At 46.6% G+C, this 20,829-nt stretch overlaps 1 protein-coding gene across 2 annotated transcripts in view; it reads right to left on the bottom strand.

Moving 5' to 3' along the window:
• TBC1D9 (TBC1 domain family member 9) overlaps positions 1 to 19,934 on the bottom strand; it is a 98,521-nt gene extending 78,587 nt beyond the window's left edge. Inside the window, exons 1-2 of one of the 2 annotated variants that reach the window (XM_075348352.1) lie at positions 19,431 to 19,934; positions 5,361 to 5,471 (exon numbers count right to left, since the gene is read on the bottom strand). In XM_075348352.1, coding sequence (XP_075204467.1) covers positions 5,361 to 5,471; positions 19,431 to 19,551 — 232 coding nt within the window. In that variant the 5' untranslated portion in view covers positions 19,552 to 19,934. The remainder of the gene's footprint in view (positions 1 to 5,360; positions 5,472 to 19,430) is intronic. The other variant, XM_075348360.1, reaches the window with a different exon arrangement.
• Between the last annotated feature and the right edge of the window lie 895 nt (positions 19,935 to 20,829).

Raw genomic sequence — 20,829 nt, 5'->3', positions numbered from 1 at the left:
TAACCAAGGAGGGGGGATACTGTGCAGAAGGGCAGATTGCACAATACCCTGTGACGACCTGATAGGCCAGGGCGTCACACAAGCAATGAAGTGAAATTCAGTAGTACCGAAAAGGTAGAAAGAAAAAACTAAATTCATAAGGGCGTTATATATTATTGAATGGATTGGTTTAAAAAAAAAATATAAAAAAAAAATAAATAAAAAAAAATATATGATTGACTTTTGGGTCAGACAACCTCTTTAAGCTCTGTATATGTGGGGGCAACAAACTATTTTTGCCCTGGGTGCTAGAGTCGCCCCTGTACTACTGTGTTTTCAAGACTCATCCCAAGCTCTTACTCTACAATTGACTACAAGTCATTACATTTTGTGTAGGCCTCAATTGTTAGGAGGCATCTACATCTATTTCAGCCATGGCTAAAGCTACATTTTTATAATAAAATTATTGTTATTTATCTGAAAATAGATCTGCTTTGGTGGCTTTAATGGGAACCTGCTAAGTTATAACATGAATCCCTAACACGCTTCTGTAAAAGGCTAAATGCCCCAGTATGTAAGCAAAAAATATACTTTAAATCTTTGGTCACCCTCTAAATGTAAATTCCTGGCTTCCAGTCATGTGGAGAGAGCTGGATACTCCAGTCAGGCTCCTCCGCCCAGAAGTGATGTCACCAAAGTTCAATTGATGAGCTGGACTGCCCCTGAGGTCACTCTCCACTCCGAGGAAACCCTGTGCCTGCGCTCTGACAGTCACATCCCCAAGCATTGAACCTGTGTCTAGGTTTCCAGTTTCATTACTGATTAGCACATGCTCCAGGGAGCGGATTATGTGCTGGATTTCCCCAGATAACAGCATGATTACGGAACTGCCCAGGTCATCACACTGCAGTGGCTGTGACTAGTAGCAGGAGGATTGGGACTAAGCCGATATCCAGCACCACCCACATGACTGGGATTTACATAGTAGGTGGCTAAAGATTAAACTTTTTTTTTACTTATATACTAGGGCACTTAGCTTCACATAAACATGTTAAAGGGAATGCACATTAGATGACCTACATTGCTGTCTTCTGTCATTTCCAGTACTGATCCAGGTCATCTATTTCCTCATGTGACCACAATTGTGGCCGATTGTCTCACACCTTATTCTATGTGAACTGGAGGTCACTTTCTCAAGGCAAGTCTATGAGAACGATGCTTCCATAGACTTTCATTAAAAAAGGAACTATCGAACCACTGTGTGAGCCAGCAAGTGAGAGCTGTGGTTATATATGATGCAGGAGGAGGACCAGGGCAGAGCTGGAAATGGCAGAAGACCACGACGGGCAACATTTTTTAGGTACATGCACATTACAGATTACTAATAGGGGGTAGTAAAAAATAAAAACACAAATGTCCAGTTAGAGATCCTGTCAGTAGTTTTGCTACGTAAAGTACTGTGCATACCATACATTGTCATATTAATTATGTAATACAGATTAAAATGATACGTCTGGTGAATAATCAGTTTTTTATTTTTGTGTAATCCGGGTTTGAAGTTTTCTTGTAATAATCTTGTTGGAAGGGTCTTATCTTAATGCTCTGGTCCCTCCATCTGCCTCCTATTTTTGAAGGACAGGTCACAGATCCATCAGTGACCTACCTCCTAGTTTTATTTTAAATATTGTGCCAGCACCTACATTAGGCATAAGGTCTACAATGTCAGCAGCACATGTGCAGATGTGACGCCCTGGACCCCAGGGGTCACAGGTAACAACACCTACCCCACAACACACACACCCCCATCCCATGTCAAATCTAATTAATCGAGTTACAAATTCCAACATCAAATTATCGCCCCAAATGGCGCTTCTTTCTATGGATATGGAAAAACTAGACCAAATGCAGATCCCAATTGTGATTCACATTTTTTTGATCACCAAACAACTTTTATTGGCCACATGGAAAAGTGATACTGTTCCAAATATTTCTGAAGTAATCAAGATGTTATCCATGCACCACGAATTTGAAAATAAACACGCGAAATACAATAACCTGTTCCAACCCTATCAAAAGAGATGGGGTACCTGGCTATCCTACATCGAGCAATCCAAACCATAAGCTTATATAGTAGAAATTTTGAAGCTAAAAACACAAATAGTCCTCTGACAAATATCCCAATCAATTTTCTTCTTTCCTTTCTCCCTCTTTCTCTTCTTTCCTTTTCCTCTTTTTTTCTTTCTTGTACATATTTCTTAAAAGTAATGATTCTCAATATTTGCAAAGAAGATATAACTAAACTAAGCTATATATATGTTGCACAGAAGTCTTTGCAAATGATTATTATGCATGATAGTTCTCCTAACCATTTTCCGAATGCCATTTCACCTTTCTTTTCCCGGTTTCCCCAATAAAGATCTCTCCTTCCACCTTCCCTCCCCGGCTTACCTCCCCTCAAACAAAAAAACGCAAATGTTTGAACTGTTTACAAAGAAATTGTCTAATGTTTCTACTTTGTTCCACTAAACTAATGTAATATATAAATGTTCTAATATGTAATAATAAAAATATTGTAACCCCACCCCCATCCCTTGTGAGGACACATCAGTCACCCGAAGGGGAGACCTGATGCCTTCCTCAGGGCCAGTAGGGCACACCAGGTGGGTGGAGTCAGGCGGAAAGGCACGCCCACCGAGGAGACTACTGTCCTGAGGCAGGAAATACAAACAGTTAAGTTCTAGTCAGAGAGTTGACAGGAGGTGTAGAGGAGCAGAGCTGTCAGGGACCCGGGTTGGAGCCTGGGATCCCCGTAACGTCAGGCAGTTAGACAGTGGTGGCCGCCTGCAGGAGTACTGGTACAGCAACCGGCGGAACCGTAGGGACCGGATCAGGGTTGGAGCCCGCCGGCCCTGAACCGGTGAGTCAACAGTTTACCGGAGCACCAGAAACCGGGTACTCAGACCCCGTCCTAGCTTAGAAGCCACTGAGTATAGGCAAATTAACTGATTGCACTCTGGACCTCACGGGTTCATCATCACCCAAAGTCCCGAAAGAAGGCAAAAGCCCACCGATACCGGGTGAGAGCCACCGCCAAGGGCCAAACATCCGACGGGCCAGCGCCTGCGGGCAACTGAGGGCTCCTCCGGCAGCTCAACGCCGGGGAGCCGGCTACCACTGTCCAGGCAGGGGAGCCAACAGTCAAACAAGAGGTGCAAGGGAAAGGGGCCACCATCAGCCTCACAAGGGACACAAGCAGCCAGCTGCGGGACCCGACCAGACCCGAACTTTGGTTTACCAGTGACTCTGAGTGTGATTAATCGTGAGTACACCAGTGCAATCCGGGCACAACACTGCACCGCCGCACGGCACCCTGCACCCCGACAACAACACCGTCGCCAGTCCCTCCCGACCGGGCCCCGGGACACACCGCCCCTACCCACGGAGGGGCTAACATCTAGGCTTCGGCCGCAACACCGATCCCGGGGATACCCTCCACTCCAGCCGCAGCGGTGGTGCATCCCGTCACCACGACCCGTGGGTGGCGTCACGACCCATTCGACGACAACGCGGCCCCCGGCTGCGGACCTCGGTCCACACCACCACCACCCCCCCCCACTGCCTCACCTTAACAGAGCGACGTGGCCCCCAGGCCGGAGGCCCTCGTGCCACCGACAACCCGAGCCCGGACCTTGAGCGGCTCGGCCCGAGCAGCGGAGAAGCGGCCGGGCCCCTCTCAGGGAACAGTGGGAACAGATTGATCTACTAGTGATTGTCTGTGCCCATCATTCTTTGTGAACCTGTGTAAAGAGGCCGGGAAACAAGTGCTGAAAAACTGAAATATTGTTGATGGCGCTCATCTAATGATCTGATCTCAGCGCATGTAAATGCAACAAATGATTGATTGTGATGGTGTTATAAGATAGCGTTTTACATTTCTACTAAGGCCCTCAATTTGTCTAAAGCAGACCCCGGCTAGATATAAACACATTGAATTGGTGCACTGTTCAGCTCCATTCAATGTGTAGTGGTCGCTGCAGGGTACGGCAGAATAGATCAGATTTTTTTTGTTCAATGTTTACAATTGTTCACCGCAAAAGATTAAACCTGTTGATTGGTGGGATGGGCAGGTATCGACCCCAAACAATGCGATCAATGACCTATTCTTAGGCTTAAGGTAGCGTCACACATAACGAGATCGCTAGCGAGATCGCTGCTGAGTCACGGTTTCTGTGACGCAGTAGCGATCCAGTTAGCGATCTTGTTATGTGTGACACCTTTCAGTGATCAGGCCCCTGCTGTGAGATCTCTAGTCGTTGCCGAATGGTCCAGGCCATTTTCTTCAGAGGCGATGTCCGGCTGGGCAGGACACATCGCTGTGTTTGACACTGTGTGACAGGGTCACAGTGACTGCGGAGATCGTTATACAGGTCGCTATTGCGACCTGTATCATTCCTGCATCATTGGTAAGGTCTGACTGTGTGACATCTCACCAGCGACTTACCAGCGATCCCTATCAGGTCGCATCGGAATCGCTGGTAAGTCGTTGTGTGTGACTGGGCCTTAAGTCATCTAACATCATCAATATATCTTATTACCATAACTCTATTAGTGGAATTGTGGAAGCTACGTCAATAGCTAATGAAGAATTATTGCTAGGCCAGATTACAGCAAGTATGGAAGTTCTGTCCACTTTTGCAGTTTGTTAATAACCGATTCACATAATGTCGACTTCTCACATGGTTAAGTTCACACGAGCGTATAAAAAAAATAAAAAAAAATAAAAAGCTAACTTTCATTCAGAAAAACGTTAGATTTTCATCAGTAGTGCCATCCGTATGCAATCTGGTCCTATATAAAATCAGCAGATATCAACATTACAAGACCAAATACAATTTCCTATGTTAGAGAATTGCAAAGTACCCGTAAAAATCGGAGTCTATGTGCTTGATCCTTATGGGATCAGATTTTATTTGCCCAGCCATAGACTTCAATAGGGGAGTGTTCTGCTATATCTGGAAGAGACTAGTGCATGCTGCAAATTTTTTCATGCAGATTACGATGGATAAAAAACAAAACAAAAAACAAAAAAAAAACACAGACCTATTGAAAAATAAAATAACATTGATCAAAGCCTTCTTACTAGTGATCAGCGAATAGTAACTATTCGTAACCAATCCCAATGTACTATTCCAGTATTCATCACAAATAATGAACCTATGCAAGTCAACGGGGAACCAGAGCATTTTTCTTGCCGTGACGAATACTGGAGTAGTACTAGGTGTTCGATAAGCATTATCTGGACATGAATAGGTACTATTCGCCCATCTCTACTTTTAACCACTAAAGATCATTCTTCCATATAAACATGCTAAGATTCTTACCACAAGCAATGGTCCAGTAAGCAACAGAGTCCGGAGACTGATAAAGGATGCGGTAAGGGGCTACCCTGGCACTGGAGTCCAATACAACATCCAGGGTCCCAACCAGCAAACCTGCAAAATAAACCAGGAGGTTTTACATATATAAATCACACAAGTGATAATCACGTGTCTGTGTGTACGAAGGAGACAATAGTTTGATCCACATTCTTTCTTTTGCATTACAGATACATGATCAAGTCGTGGTTTTAACTCAATGTCAGGAAAAACTTTAAACAGAAAACCGGAGTAAGGACAAAAAAGTCTGGATGTGCAATCACAAGCCTATAGATGTGGGGAATAGGGTAAGCTTCAACACGTTCAATGTAATGACCTTTGATCCAAGCAAGCACACCCTCCTCATTTAAAGTCCAGATGCATCACCCTCTAATTGCCATAGATCTCACTATGCATTAAGAATTTATGCTTTTTTTAAAAAAAGAACCTGGCATGTAAAAAAAACAAAAAACGGCATTAGGCTATGTTTACACACTGTCCCTTTTCTTAACCCCAAAGATGCAGTGTTTTTTGGCCTTGAAAAATGCACCTGCGGCAAAAACGGATCAAAAAACGCATGCGTTTGACACGTTTGTACAGCATTCTGTCCAATCTGATTTTCAAGTCAAATCTATTGACTGGAAGGGCTCAAAAACACTGGAAAAATGCAACAAGAGTTGACATGCTGTATCTTCAAAAATGCAGCTGAGATGCAGCCAAAAAAAGATGCCCAGTGTAGATAGCGAAATATAAATCTCAGACTTTGCTGGGGGAAGGAAATGGATGCAATTAGGTGCACCTTTGTGACCTCAAAAACGCACCAAAAACACTGTAAAAGATGCATTGTGTGAACATAGCCTTAAAGGGGTTATCCGGCTTCTTTTGACTTTTTTTTGCAGGTAAGTAGACAGTGAGCACTTACCTGCTCCGCTGTCATCCCCTCTCCCCCGGCTCAGAGTGGTCATATGACCGCTCCTGCCGCGATTTTGCTGCTTCCGGTCATTTCATGTCAACATGGGCTGGGACAATAATGTGCAAGAATCAGTGATGAAGTTCAAGTTACGCAGGGGATGGATATTTCAGCAAGAGAATGATCCAAAACACCGCTCCAAATCTACTCAGGCATTCATGCAGAGGAACAATTACAATGTTCTGGAATGGCCATCCCAGTCTACAGACCTGAATATCATTGAAAATCTGTGGATGATTTGAAGCGTGCTGTCCATGCTCGGCGACCATCAAACTTAACTGAACTGGAATGGTTTTGTAAACAGAATGGTCAAATATACCTTCATCCAGGAACTCATTAAAAGCTACAGGAAGCGACTAGAGGCTGTTATTTTTTCAAAAGGAGGATCTACAAAATATTAATGTCACTTTTATGTTGAGGTGCCCATACTTTTGTACCGGTCAGATTTTGTTTAAATGCGGATTGCACATTTTCTGCTAGTACAATAAACCTCATTTCAATCCAGAAATATTACTGAGTCCATCAGTTATTAGATATATGAAACTGAAATAGCTGTTGCAAAAACCCAAATTGTTATAAAGAAAAAAGGTTAACATTAATAGGGGTGCCCAAACTTTTTCATATGACTGTATAACTGATGGAAAAATCAGGAATTTCTGATTGCAATATTGAAAACAGGCAACAAATTAGTAGTAAGAATATTGCATGCAGTGGGATTGGTTGTAAATTGATCTACAACCTCCTCCTGCAAATTTATACATATATACTGTATATTTTGGGGGCTAATATATTAGCAGTGAAATATATACCAGTGCCCTAGTACTAGTATTCTAAAATTACCCTTTTGACTTTGGGAATCACATTCAGCTCTGACAGAGGGACACGAGCCACATCCAGCTCTTGCCACCCCCTCATAGTAGTGTCACCCAAAGCCACCAGTATATAGCTTTGGACACCCAAACCTTGCCCACAGACATCACACAGAAGCAGTATACCAAGATCCAGGGGTCCTTTCCTTTTCACTATCGTGAGCTCACCCACCTCTCACAGTAGTGACAACCAGAAACCCCATTATTTAGCTTTGGACAGCCAAACATCGCCCACAGACATCACACCAAGGCAGTATACCAAAATCCAGGGGTTCCTACCTTGCCCCCAATCCAGATCTGCTCTTCTGTGTGGGGCTACTGAAAAAAAGTCAACATCTGGAGAACTGCATTTCATAGCCATTTGCCAGACCCGGTGCTTATGCACCAAGCTGGTAGACAGCGCCGAGCCACACATGATGGACTCGCAAGCCACAGGCTGGGGAACCTTGGCTTAGACACATGATATTAAGAGAAAGCCGTGGGAGCACATAGACACGAAAAGGTTAAACATCATGCTCCTATAGATACAAATAATTTGGAGACTAATTGGATAGAAAGTATTATTATAGATAGATATTTAAAAAATAAAAATCAGGAATACTTGTTCACAATGGTGTGTGTAGTTACAAATTATTTTATACAAAAAAATTTGATTTTACATATACTGTACCCATGTCTAAGTTTATACAGTCACATTTTATACATACACATGATTTTACACACACACACACACACACACACACACACACACACACACACACACACACGGAAAACGGGCAAGTGTAATGACCTATGAGACTTGTAAAATAGTCAAAATGGAATGACGAGATCACTGGGTCAGGGTAAACGATTTATCACACGTGGGTCAAGCAATGACGACAAGGGAACAAGCAACAGGCTTAATCTTTTCTTCATTTTTTTGATTGTAACATTTTTATTTGCAATTAACGTAATCCATCAAATCTCAGTAATTATCAAAAATGAAAAGTTTACATGAAAAGAAAGATAGTGGGGCCGGGCTGCAATACTAGACTGAACCGATGGACAAGATTTAGGTCGTTTCTGGAAGAAAGCAGCTATGTTTCTAGTTTCATGAAATCGCTGAGAACCTCCTTGCTGATCTCTTCTCCTTCCTCTATGTAGAGACATGCGTGACCAAATTTATCACTTCACCAAACATTTGTGTAAAGGAAGAAAAGTGGAGTATTTTGAACCATTCCTGATCCCTGAATGTGGTTTTAGTTTAAGATACAAGACATTTTTGCAATGTACCGTAGCTTAATAACGGACATCAAAGACATAGGCAAGGTTGGATTGGCCTTTCGAGAACCAGAGAACCTACTGGTGGGTCCTAGTACTAACAAAAAAATGGACCTTGTTACAACAAGGTCCAGGAAGGCAACTCAATTAGAGGTGATGTTTAACAGATAGCACTAAAGCTGGTTTCACACATAGCGACAGCGACATCGCTATTACGTCACCATTTTCTGTGACGTAGCAGCGACCTTGTAAGTCGCGGTTATGATCGCTGCTTAGCTGTCAAACACAGCAGAAGCAGCAGCGATCAAAACGACGCTGTGCTACATGTGCAGAGAGCAGGGAGCCGTGCTTAGCGCTGGCTCCCTGCTTTCCTGGCTACAGTATACATCGGGTTAATTACCCGATGTGTACTGCAGCTACATGTGCAGAGAGCAGGGAGCTGCGCACACTGCTTAGCGCTGGCTCCCTGCTCTCCTAGCTACAGTACACATCGGGTTAATTACCCAATGTGTACTGCAGCTACATGTGCACAGAGCAGGAGCCGGCACTGGCAGCGAGAGCGTCGGACGCTGGTAACGAAGGTAAATATCGGGTAACCAGGGAAAGGTCTTCCCTTGGTTACCCGATGTTTACCTTGGTTACAGCTTACCGCAGCTGCCAGACGCCGGCTCCTGCTCCCTTCATTTCGTCGCTCTCTCGCTGTCACACACAGCGAGGTGTGCGTCACAGCGGGAGAGCGATGACCAAAAAATGAAGCTGGACATTCAGCAACGACCGGCGACCTCACAACAGGGGCCAGGTCGTTGCTGGATGTCACACACAGCGACAGCGACGGGACGTCGCTGCAACGTCACAGAAAATGGTGACGTAGGAGCGACGTCGTTGTCGTTGTCGCGGTGTGTGACACCACCTTAAATCATTGAGCTAACAATAAACATCTGCAATCAATATATGTGTAAGCATCTACAACAATGGTTTCCTTATCTGACGTCTACAAACCAACTATTACCACCAGTTTCCTCAGACACACTCCAGCAGATAAGATCATTGAATCCGGCGTATGGAAGTATACTGAAACGTGTAGAGTACTGTTCTGGCATCGGGCCAACGAGACTCATTCAGTGCAAAGCAACAAGGAAGATCAGGATTTCTTCATTAGGAAATCTCGCCTAATCATAAAAGCAAAGTCTTCAAGGTCAGTAAAGCACATGGTCTGTGGTTAAGTGGTGGAGTATTAATGTAGAAATTGGATTTTTTTTTTCCTTTCTCAAGGCAATCAATACCGGAATCTTATATTAACAGCTCTTGCCTACCAAGTCACAAATTCAGCAAGGGTAGGGATAAAAAGGTATATGCACACCTAAGAGAACCATATTGGATTTCATTTTAACAAATGTCAAATCACAAATACAAAATAGTGGCAGAATATCCACACAAATCCTGTGGTGGTGAAACACGCCAACTCATGGTTCCCATCTGGCAATATAGGTCACTGTTGACCCAGTTTTAGTGGAGACACCACCAACCTACATACCCAAGGTTTGCCATTATACTGCTAGCGCCACATCAGGCTTATTAACTACCATTATTATACGTCATGTAATATTATGCTATGCATGTAGCTTACAACCAGCAAGAGATTATCGATAGCATGCATTATGCCTTTACAGGTAGGTATGTTATGGGATGTTTAAAAAGGTAACCGGTCATCTGATTCATTCTGGCCGAACTACAGACAATAAACCAAAGCTGCTCCTCCATTCTAGACATTTATATTTGAGGCATTCAGAGAACCACAGTTTACAGTATAGCAGCAGACAGAATGTCTAGTCAAAGAGGCAGGTCCCCACTAATGTCTCCCAACTACCCAAGCGAGACTGGCATCTCACTCACTTTATGTATAGTGAAGACCAGTCAGACTGCCTACCTGGGGAAATGGGAGAAGGTGGCTAGTCCAAAGGCTAATGTCTTCTCCCTGCCCACTAACCTAGATTGATTGGTCTTCTGTATACAGAAGTATGGAAAAACCTATCAGTCAAGACGTGTAGAAGCATCAGCATCCAACAGAAAAACAAAGCTCACATGTTCTATCAGAAGTAGAGATGAGCTAACCTGTGGAGGGTTTGGTTCGGTGGGTTCAGCCAGGCTTTAGAACAAGCCAGACTTGACCTGAACCCCAATGGAAGTCACCAATTGGGCAGTTCGGGTCTTCGCCTACATGCAGCCATCACTTTGGGTGGGGTTTTTCCTTTTTTTTTTGTTGCACACTACATCCGATTATGCTGTTGTTACTGAGCAAGTGGTTTACATACATAAAGAACCCGAACTCCGATGAACCCAAACTGTTTTGGGGTTTTTTGTGTTTTTTTTCCCTAAGAAAAGTCTGTTCAGTACAAACACTGAACCCCAGGTTCGCTCATCCCTAATCAGAAGTAATAAATGGAGTAACATGAAAAAATGGACACATTCTACGACGGGCTGCTGCTAAGTCTTTGGTTTTGTGATCATTTTTTGTTTCTATGGTAACGAATGTTACATCACATGAAATCCTTATGTGTCTAATATATGTTTTCAAAATTTTGTGTTTTGTTGCTTATGGCAACAGTGTCCTATGCGCGCGAGAAAACAAAATAGCGGAGTTTAAAGCAATATTCACAGCAACTGAGAGCAGAGGAGGGATAAAGTTCTTGTTTCTGCAAGGAAAGTCCACAAAGGATATTCATGGTGATATGTCGCAGACATTGGGGGGTCAATGCTCTTCATATTCCACAGTTAAGAACTGGGTTGACAAATTTAAAACGGGTCAATTCAGCACCAATGGTGAGGAACGTCCTGGACGACAGAGAGTGGTTGTTGTTCTGGAGATCATCGAAGCTGCGCACAACCTCATACTGGAGAATTGACGGACTCCAGCTAAAGCAATAGCAGACATCATGGGGATTTCCCGTGAATGAGGAATCTATCTGCAAAATGGGTCCCCAAATGTTTGACAACAGATCAGAGAAGTATGCGAATGAAAACTTCCGGATTCATTTGTCAGCGTTTCCGGACTGATAAGAACTTCCTGGATATACTGGTCATTAAGGATGAGACCTGGATTTATTTGTATGACCCTGAAAACAAGGAGCAGTCAAAAGAGTGGAGGCACAGTGGTTCTCCTCGTCCAAAGAAGTTTAGGGTGCAAAAATCAGCCACTAAGGTGATGGCGTTTGTTGTCTGGGATAAGGAGGGTGTGCTACTAGTGGACTACCTTCAAAAGGTAGTTTTGCACCCTAATTGCACCATCAATGCAAGGTATTACATTGAACTTTTGGACCAATTGAAGGCTGCTCTAAAGCCCAAATGGCACGGCACTGTATCCAAAAGGAATCTTGTTCCTGCAAGACAACGCCTCCGTTCACACTGCACAAGCGACCACGGCAAAACTGGCAGCGCTGGGCTTCCAGCTGGTTGACCACCCACCTTAGCCACCAGATCTAGCTCCCTCAGACGATCATGTGTTTCCAAACCTGAAGAAACAACTCAAGAGTACCAAATTTCACACCATTTCTGATGACATGGCTGCTATGGATGCCTGGTTTGAGGCACAACCAAAATCCTTCTTTTTGCTAGGCTTACAGAACTTGGAATACCTATGTAAGAAGTGTCAGTATCCATCAAAAATTCCAGAAATGTCATTAATAAAATGGTTTATGCGCAAATTACTCCTTGTTCTTTCTGTAAGCTATGTAAGTAGTGTGTTGACATCAGTGGAGAATATGTGGAATAAATATAAAGTCCTATCTCGTTTCTTTCTGAGTAAAGCTAAAGACTTATCAGCAGCCCCTCGTGTATATAGAGGGGAAACAACAGCAAAAAGTATCATATGTTTCTCCATACTACAGATTGTACTGCCTATGCCATGTGCACATGTCCAAAACTTGCATGTATGAGACAACCCATCTAATCATGTGCCCACACCATCCCCAGCACTGAAAAATAAGAGTTGAAACATTACAGCTGGAATACTGATTAATGTTAGAATTAAATTCTTGGAAAAATAAGCAGAAATTGTGGTTTATCGGCATGGAAAATCACAGTCATTTCTCCAGTAGATGTGACAGGCAATCTAAATTTGGAGGTAAAGTGTAGATTCATCTCTGAGGCAGTTTTCTAAAGATATTAGGCAAAAAGTCCTCTAATAGAGGAGTAATAATACAGGGCTGCCAGGGAATATGTTGGTTTACAGCAGCCAGAAGTTTGTGAACAGGATCAGGACTTCGCACTTTGAGTAGTCAGTATTGTGCTGGTGGTAGCAATGGTGGAGCTGGACCTCGGCTGATAGCTCTTTGCAGCAGACGAATCACTCCCTGATGCCTTGGCATAAGATTCACCCATGACTTGTAATTTCTAATGATAAATGTTCAGCTCTCCATGTAATACACTGCTCAAAAAATTAAAGGGAACACTCAAATAACACATCCTAGATCTGAATGAATGAAATATTCTCATTGAATACTTTGTTCTGTACAAAGTTGAATGTGCTGACAACAAAATCACACAAAGATCATCAATGAAATCAAATGAGGCTCAGTAACGTGTGTGGCCTCCCTACAACGCCTGGGCATGCTCCTGATGAAGTTGTGAATGGTCTCCTCAGGGATCTCCTCCCAGACCTTGACTAAGGCATCCACCAACTCCTGGACAGTCTGTGGTGCAATGTGACGTTTGTGGATGGAGCGAGACATGATGTCCCAGATGTGCTCAATCGGATTCAGGTTTGGGTAACGGGCAGGCCAGTCCATAGCTTAAATGCCTTCATCTTGCAGGAACTGCTGACAAACTACAGCCACAAGGGGTCTGAGGATCTCATCTCGGTACCTCATCTCGGTACCTAATTTCAGTCAGGCTACCTCTGGCGAGCACATGGAGGGCTGAGCGGCCCTCCAAAGAAATGCCACCCCACACCATTACTGACCCACTGCCAAACCGGTCATGCTGAAGGATGGCAGCAGATCGCTCTCAACAGTGTCTCCAGACTCTGATATGTGATCAGTGTGAACCTGCTTTCATTTGTGAAGAGCACAGGGCACCAGTGGCAAATTTGCCAATCCTGGTGTTCTGTGGCAAATGCTAAGCATCCTGAACCATGTTGGTCAGGGAGCACAAACCCCATCTGTGGACGTCGGGCCCTCATGCCATCCTCATGAAGTGGGTTTCTAACAGTTTGTGCAGACACATGCACATTTGTGGCCTGCGGGAGGTAATTTTGCAAGGCTCTGGTAGTGTTCCTCCTGTTCCTCCTTGTACACAGGGAGCGGTCCTGCTGCTGGGTTGTTGCCCTCCTACAATCCCCTCCATGTCTCCTGGTGTACTGGCCTGTCTCTTGGTAGCGCCTCTATCCTCTGGATACTTCGCTGACAGACACAGCTAACCTTCTTGCCACAGCTTGTATGGATGTGCCATCCTGGAGGAGCTGTACTACCTGTGCCACTTGTGTGGGTTGTAGAGTCCGCTCATGCTACCACGAGTGTGAGTGCACAACCAACATCCAAAATTGACCAAAACATCAGCCAGAAAGCATTGTACAGAGATGTGGTCTGTGGTCCCCACCTGAAGACACTCCTTTATTGAGTGTGTCCTGATAATTGCCAATAATTTCCATCTGATGTCTATCCACTTACACAACAGCGTGTGAAATAGACTGTCAATCAGTGTGGCTTCCTAAGTGGACAGTTTGATTTCACAGAAGTCTGATTAACTTGGAGATATATTCGGGTTGGTTAAGTGTTCCCTTTAATTTTTTGAGCAGTGTACTTCATTCAAGACAATAAACATCTCACAGACAAAACTGCAGTAATTAGTAAGGAAAAGTTACAGACACAAAGCCTAGATGATAGAATTATCATTCCTTGCAGATCAGTGTTGTGACGTGATAATTGCTTCTAAGTGTGACGCCGCTGTTATACATGACATGGTGGTAAATCACACAGGCCGGAGTCATCAGATGACATGACCAGAGCACCAAGACAACCAACTCAATCACTCAAGAACAAAAAGGAGCAGAACAAGGTGCTCCCACCTCCAGGTAGGATTTAATCATCCTTGAGATCGACTACAAAACATGACATTTAGGGGTCCTTTGCACTCTGCGACATCGCTACTGCGATATCGTCTGGGTCAAATCAAAAGTAATGCACATCCGGCGCCGGTAACGACGTCGCAACGTGTAAAGCCTAGATGCGTCGATAAAAAAAAAAAAACAAAAAAAAAACAAAACGCAAAAGCGTAGAAAATCGGTGATCTGTGTAGTGTCGGTCATTTCCATAAGGTCGCACCAATAGGAGATACGATGTTGTTCCTCGTTCCTGCGGCAGCACACATCGCTGTGTGTGAAGCCGCAGGAGCGAGGAATATCTCCTTACCTGCTTCAACCGACTATGCGGAAATAAGGAGGTGGGCGGGATGTTTACGTCCCGCTCACCTCCGCCCCTCCGCTTCTATTGGCCGCCTGCCGTGTGATGTCGCTGTGACGCCGCACGACCCGCCCCCTTAGGAAGGAGGTGGGTCGCCGGCCAGAGCGACGTTGCAGGGCAGGCAAGTGCGTGCGAAGCTGCCGTTGCGATAATGTTCGCTACGGCAGCTATCACAAGATATCGCATGTGCGACGGGTGCAGGTGCTATCGCGCTCGGCATCGCTAACCGATGCTAGCGATGTCGCAACGTGCAAAGTACCCCTTAGATCAGTGATGGCGAACCTATGGCACGCGTGCCACCAGGGGCACGCTGAGCCCATTCTGGTGGCACGTGTGCTGTCGCCCGACCCTGCAGTTTTGATCTGCTAGTGCAGTCGCGCCGGCAGATCAAACCTGTGTTGGAGCGGAGGAGACATTTCTCCTCCGCTCTGACACTCCTCCTCCCCTAGGCTGCAGTGGGTTGCCTAGGAGACGGAGGAGCGTCAGAGAGCAGCGACGGCGCCGTCTGCTGGCCGCGTGGGAACTGAGGACCCAGCAGCGGGGGAGCGTGTGCAGGTAAGTTGTGTGTTGCTTTTTTTTTTATAACTCGTGTGCGGCAGCAGCAGCATGGGGTGGGAGAGGGGGAACGCACATGGCAGCGTGGGGTGGGGGTGGGGGAACGCACATGGCAGCAGGGGGTGGGGGAATGCACATGGCAGTGTGGGGGTGGGGGAACGCACATGGCAGCGTGGGGTGGGAGAGGGGGAACGCACATGGCAGCGTGGGGTGGGGGTGGGGGAACGCACATGGCAGCAGGGGGTGGGGGAACGCACATGGCAGTGTGGGGCTGGGGGAACGCACATGGCAGCGTGGGGTGGGAGAGGGGGAACGCACATGGCAGCGTGGGGTGGGGGTGGGGGAACGCACATGGCAGCAGGGGGTGGGGGAACGCACATGGCAGCGTGGGGTTGGAGAGGGGGAACGCACATGGCAGCGTGGGGTGGGAGAGGGGGAACGCACATGGCAGCGTGGGGTGGGAGAGGGGGAACGCACATGGCAGCGTGGGGTGGGAACATACATGGAGAAAACATGCGTGCCAGGATGGGGGAAACATGCGTGCCAGGATGGGGGAAACATGCCTGCCAGGATAGAGGAAACATGCATGCCAGGATGGAGGAAACATGCATGCCAGGATGGAGGAAACATGCATGCCAGGATGGAGGAAACATGCATGTCAGGATGGAGGAAACATGCATGCCAGGATGGAGGAAACATGCATGTCAGGATGGAGGAAACATGCATGCCAGGATGGAGGAAACATGCATGCCAGGATGGAGGAAACATGCATGCCAGGATGGAGGAAACATGCATGCCAGGATGGAAGAAACATGCATGCCAGGATGGAGGAAACATGCATGCCAGGATGGAGGAAACATGCATGCCAGGATGGGGGAAACATGCATGCCAGGATGGGGGAAACATGCATGCCAGGATGGGGGAAACATACATGCCAGGATGGAGGAAACATGCATGCCAGGATGGAGGAAACATGCATGCCAGGATGGAGGAAACATGCATGCCAGGATGGAGGAAACATGCATGCCAGGATGGAGGAAACATGCATGCCAGGATGGGGGAAACATACATGCCAGGATGGAGGAAACATGCATGGCAGGATGGAGGAAACATGCATGCCAGGATGGAGGAAACATGCATGCCAGGATGGAGGAAAACTTGCATGCCAGGATGGAGGAAAACATGCATGCCAGGCTGGAGGAAACATGCCACGATAGGGAACATTTACCAGGAAGGGGTACATTTACCTGGATGGGGTAAATTAACCAGGATTGGGAACATTTACCAGGAATGGGGTACATGCCGGGATGGGGGAACATTTACAAGGATGGGCAATATGTCAGGATGAGGTACATTTACCAGCATGGGGGAACATGCAAGAATGGGTAACATTTACCAGGATGGAGGACATTTACCAGGATGGGGCCATGATGGGGACAAATATACCAGAATGTAGGAAATCTATATCAGGATGGGAGACATATTTACCAGGAAGTGGCCAGGAAGGGGGACAGAACTACACAATGAAAGGGGAGGGGAGCAACTCGTACGTCTTTATGGGATTTCGAGATGTTCAGACTTTGAAATGTAGATGTGGATTACAGGTGACATCTGAATCCATTCCAGGCTAAAATCTCTGTCTAATATGCTGCAATTTATTTCCAGAAAGATCAATCCAACTGCTGTGTCTGGAAAGGGCAGGGGCTCAGCGTCCATGTGTGGTAAGCATGAGCGTGATGCCCCCTTGCTGAAGAGAAGACGGCAAAGGTAAGATTACAATCAATTCTTTATATAATAGGATTAGTTGGCACTTCGGAAAAAAAATTGGGTTTAGGGCTACAGTTTGGGCACTCGGCCTGTAAAAGGTTCGCCATGACTGCCTTAGATTGAATTCAGTCTTTAAAAAAAGTCTGATTTTCATCCAGAAAAGTTGTCGGATTTTTTCCTCACTTATCAGTTTGCTGTCCTACATTAATTTATTATATTTATATATTTATATTATTATTCTACAATAATTTACAGTGTCCTGTGCTACAGAAGGTAATGTATCCGTAATAAACGGACACCACTAGGATGGTCCGTGTGGCATACCATTTTTTTCTTACACCCATAGACTTGAATTGGTGAGTCTCTTCTGATTCACGAGGCCACTCGCACCATGCTGCCATTTTTCCTCAGGCCCAATGCAGTGGAGAAAAAAAATAAAAATACGCGGATCTGCTCTACCTCATTGAATAAATAACGTGGGTCCGAAAGCTGTCCTAGTGTGAAAGAGCCTGGAGGACGAATTGAAGAAAATGGCCTCTTCTTCAATTCCACAATAGTTGAACCAAGTCTCCATGTTGGTCCTGGCAGAGGTTTGTCCGGTTCCTGGTCCTAGAATGGAGGAGCTCACCAGCTTTTTGTGTCCAGTGTGAAGTAAAAGGTGAAACATTTCACAAATCTGATCCCAGACGTTTAGAGCCAGAAAACAGAGTGGCCAGCAATGAGCGTTCAGGGACGCGCCATAATCTGTGGGAACAGGCCATCTTCTCTACACGTGTTCCTCAGGCCTGCCATGTCTTACATGTGACCAATCAGGGTGGCCATTGGCCTACATGGCTATTACCTTGTATTTAATCAGTTTAAACAGGATTTTATCCCAAAGACAAATAAAAATACTGGATCCCAGACCCCAGGTGTATCTGTGGACACAGCAGATGTGAGGCAGACTTTGGTGAGGAAGCTTCTGCTACGCTCACGTTCTGCATAAACTGATATAGATCTTACACTCTTCCCACAGAAGTGATAACAGCAATATTATCCAAGAAACTAGTCTTAATATTGGATTATTATTATATGCACTGCATGGCGGTATAAAGCGGAATAGGAAAAATAGTCCTATAGTCCTGTGAGAATAAACTCATCCCTCCTGCATTCCATAGGAGAAACATCCCCCCATCCCACCACATCCCCCATCCCAGGAAGGGACATGTGCAACTGGGAAAACAAAGGGAGAAGGTCTGTGTATTCACACCTCAGAGGACAGGGCATCCCCTGCTCCGGCCATTGTCCACACTAAATGGCCACATCGAGGGAATGCCAGCCACTGCCATTACATTAGGGCCATTCATGATGGTCAGAAATACAGGCAGAAGTGATGTAATCAGCAGATGTATACACAGACATACAGACACTATGGGGGGCTATGGGGACATACAGACACTATGGGGGGCTATGGGGACATACAGACACTATGCGGGGCTATGGGGACATACAGACACTATGCGGGGCTATGGGGACATACAGACACTATGCGGGGCTATGGGGACATACAGACACTATGGGGACATACAGACACTATGCGGGGCTATGGGGACATACAGACACTATGCGGGGCTATGGGGACATACAGACACTATGCGGGGCTATGGGGACATACAGACACTATGCGGGGCTATGGGGACATACAGACACTATGCGGGGCTATGGGGACATACAGACACTATGGGGGGCTATGGGGACATACAGACACTATGCGGGGCTATGGGGACATACAGACACTATGGGGGGCTATGGGGACATACAGACACTATGCGGGGCTATGGGGACATACAGACACTATGCGGGGCTATGGGGACATACAGACACTATGGGGGGCTATGGGGACATACAGACACTATGCGGGGCTATGGGGACATACAGACACTATGGGGACATACAGACACTATGGGGACATACAGACACTATGGGGACATACAGACACTATGGGGGGCTATGGGGACATACAGACACTATGGGGGGCTATGGGGACATACAGACACTATGGGGGGCTATGGGGACATACAGACACTATGGGGGGCTATTGGGACATACAGACACTATGGGGGGCTATGGGGACATACAGACACTATGGGGGGCTATGGCTCTATGAGGGACACGTTCTTACCCGCCAGCCCCCCTCCTCGGGTCCCGTGCCCCTTCCTCCTCTGCAGTATGAAGTATGGATTGGCCCTCTCCGTGATCCACAGGGCGTTCGCCAGCAGCACTTCCTCGGGATTAATCCACATGGTCCGGGGCACAGAGGGCAGCGGTAATGACCTGTGATCCTCACAAAGCCTCCATGATGAGCTCCGGAGGCCGAGCACCGCACAATGTCCTCCAGCCGTCCGCGGCTCCTGGAGGAGGGAAGGAGACGGGGAGCCGTCAGCAGATGTCCGCACGGAGCCCGGGGCACTGAGCGCTCATCCTTCCAGGGAGGCGTCATATATAAGCCTGGCCCCGTCACATCCTGGCAGCACAGCGCGTCCAGGTGAGGGCACTGCAGGAGGGGCTCTGTCCATGGTGCTGCAGGAGCCCCACAGCTGGAATCATGGAGGGGAGGAGAATGGGGACGTCAGCAGATTTCTGGGGGCCGAGCCAAGGGCAATGACATCAGAGCCACCGGCACAAGACAGCAGTGTTCTGTCTGTATACACCCTCCTCCTCTCTGTATACACCCTCCTCCTCTCTGTGTACATCCCCAGCCTCTCTGTATACACCTCCCACCCCGTATACATCCCCACAGCCATCCTGTGTAGACCTCTCCTCCCCTCTGTGTACATCCCCCATCTCCCCTGTGTAGACCCCTCCTCTTACCTGTATAGACCCCTTGTCTTAACTGTGTACGCCCACCATCTCCCGTGTAGACCCCTCCTCTTGGGATGCTTTCACACATCCGATTTGCGTCTGTTGCCGCCGTATCCGTTTTTTTCGTCATAGACTTGTATTGGCGCCGGATCGTGCCGCATGGCATCGCGTTTTACCCGGAGTGCACCGGATCCGGCGAAATTTCTGTTTCCGGCTCCTGGAAAGGATGCACAAGGGAACATTTTCTGTCACCAGCAAAAAAACGCACTGCGCCGGATCCGGCGCAGTGTTGTAAAATGAAAGCCTATGGGCGTCGGATCTGTCTTTTTTTTTTTTTTTTAACTGAGCATGTGTGACGCCCCTGGACTATTCAGGTCGTCATAGGGTTCTGCACGCTCTGTCGCTACAGTGCAGAATTCAACCCCCCATGGTTCTGGGTCTCCATCCTGCAGTACTCCCTCCACCAGCTTTCACAAATCCTAGATACAATTTGCACCACACCCTGTCAGGCACACCAGTGGGCTGCTTAAGCAGGAATAGGGCCGCCCACCTAGGGGTCAGGCAGGGAGGTGGGAGGTGTCAAGTCAGTTCAGTGCTAGCCCTCGAGCTGTGAGGAGCTCTGAGGAAGCTTGGAGTTGTAGCTTCCAGGGAAGAAGCAGACCAGACTAGGTCGCAGACAGTGGTCTGGTCCTAGAGGAGTCAGACCCCCGGTTGCAGGG

The sequence above is a fragment of the Anomaloglossus baeobatrachus genome, chromosome 1 (genome assembly GCF_048569485.1).
Source record: "Anomaloglossus baeobatrachus isolate aAnoBae1 chromosome 1, aAnoBae1.hap1, whole genome shotgun sequence".
NCBI classification, from domain to species: Eukaryota; Metazoa; Chordata; class Amphibia; order Anura; family Aromobatidae; genus Anomaloglossus; species Anomaloglossus baeobatrachus.
This window is presented reverse-complemented; position numbering and strand designations above follow the sequence as displayed.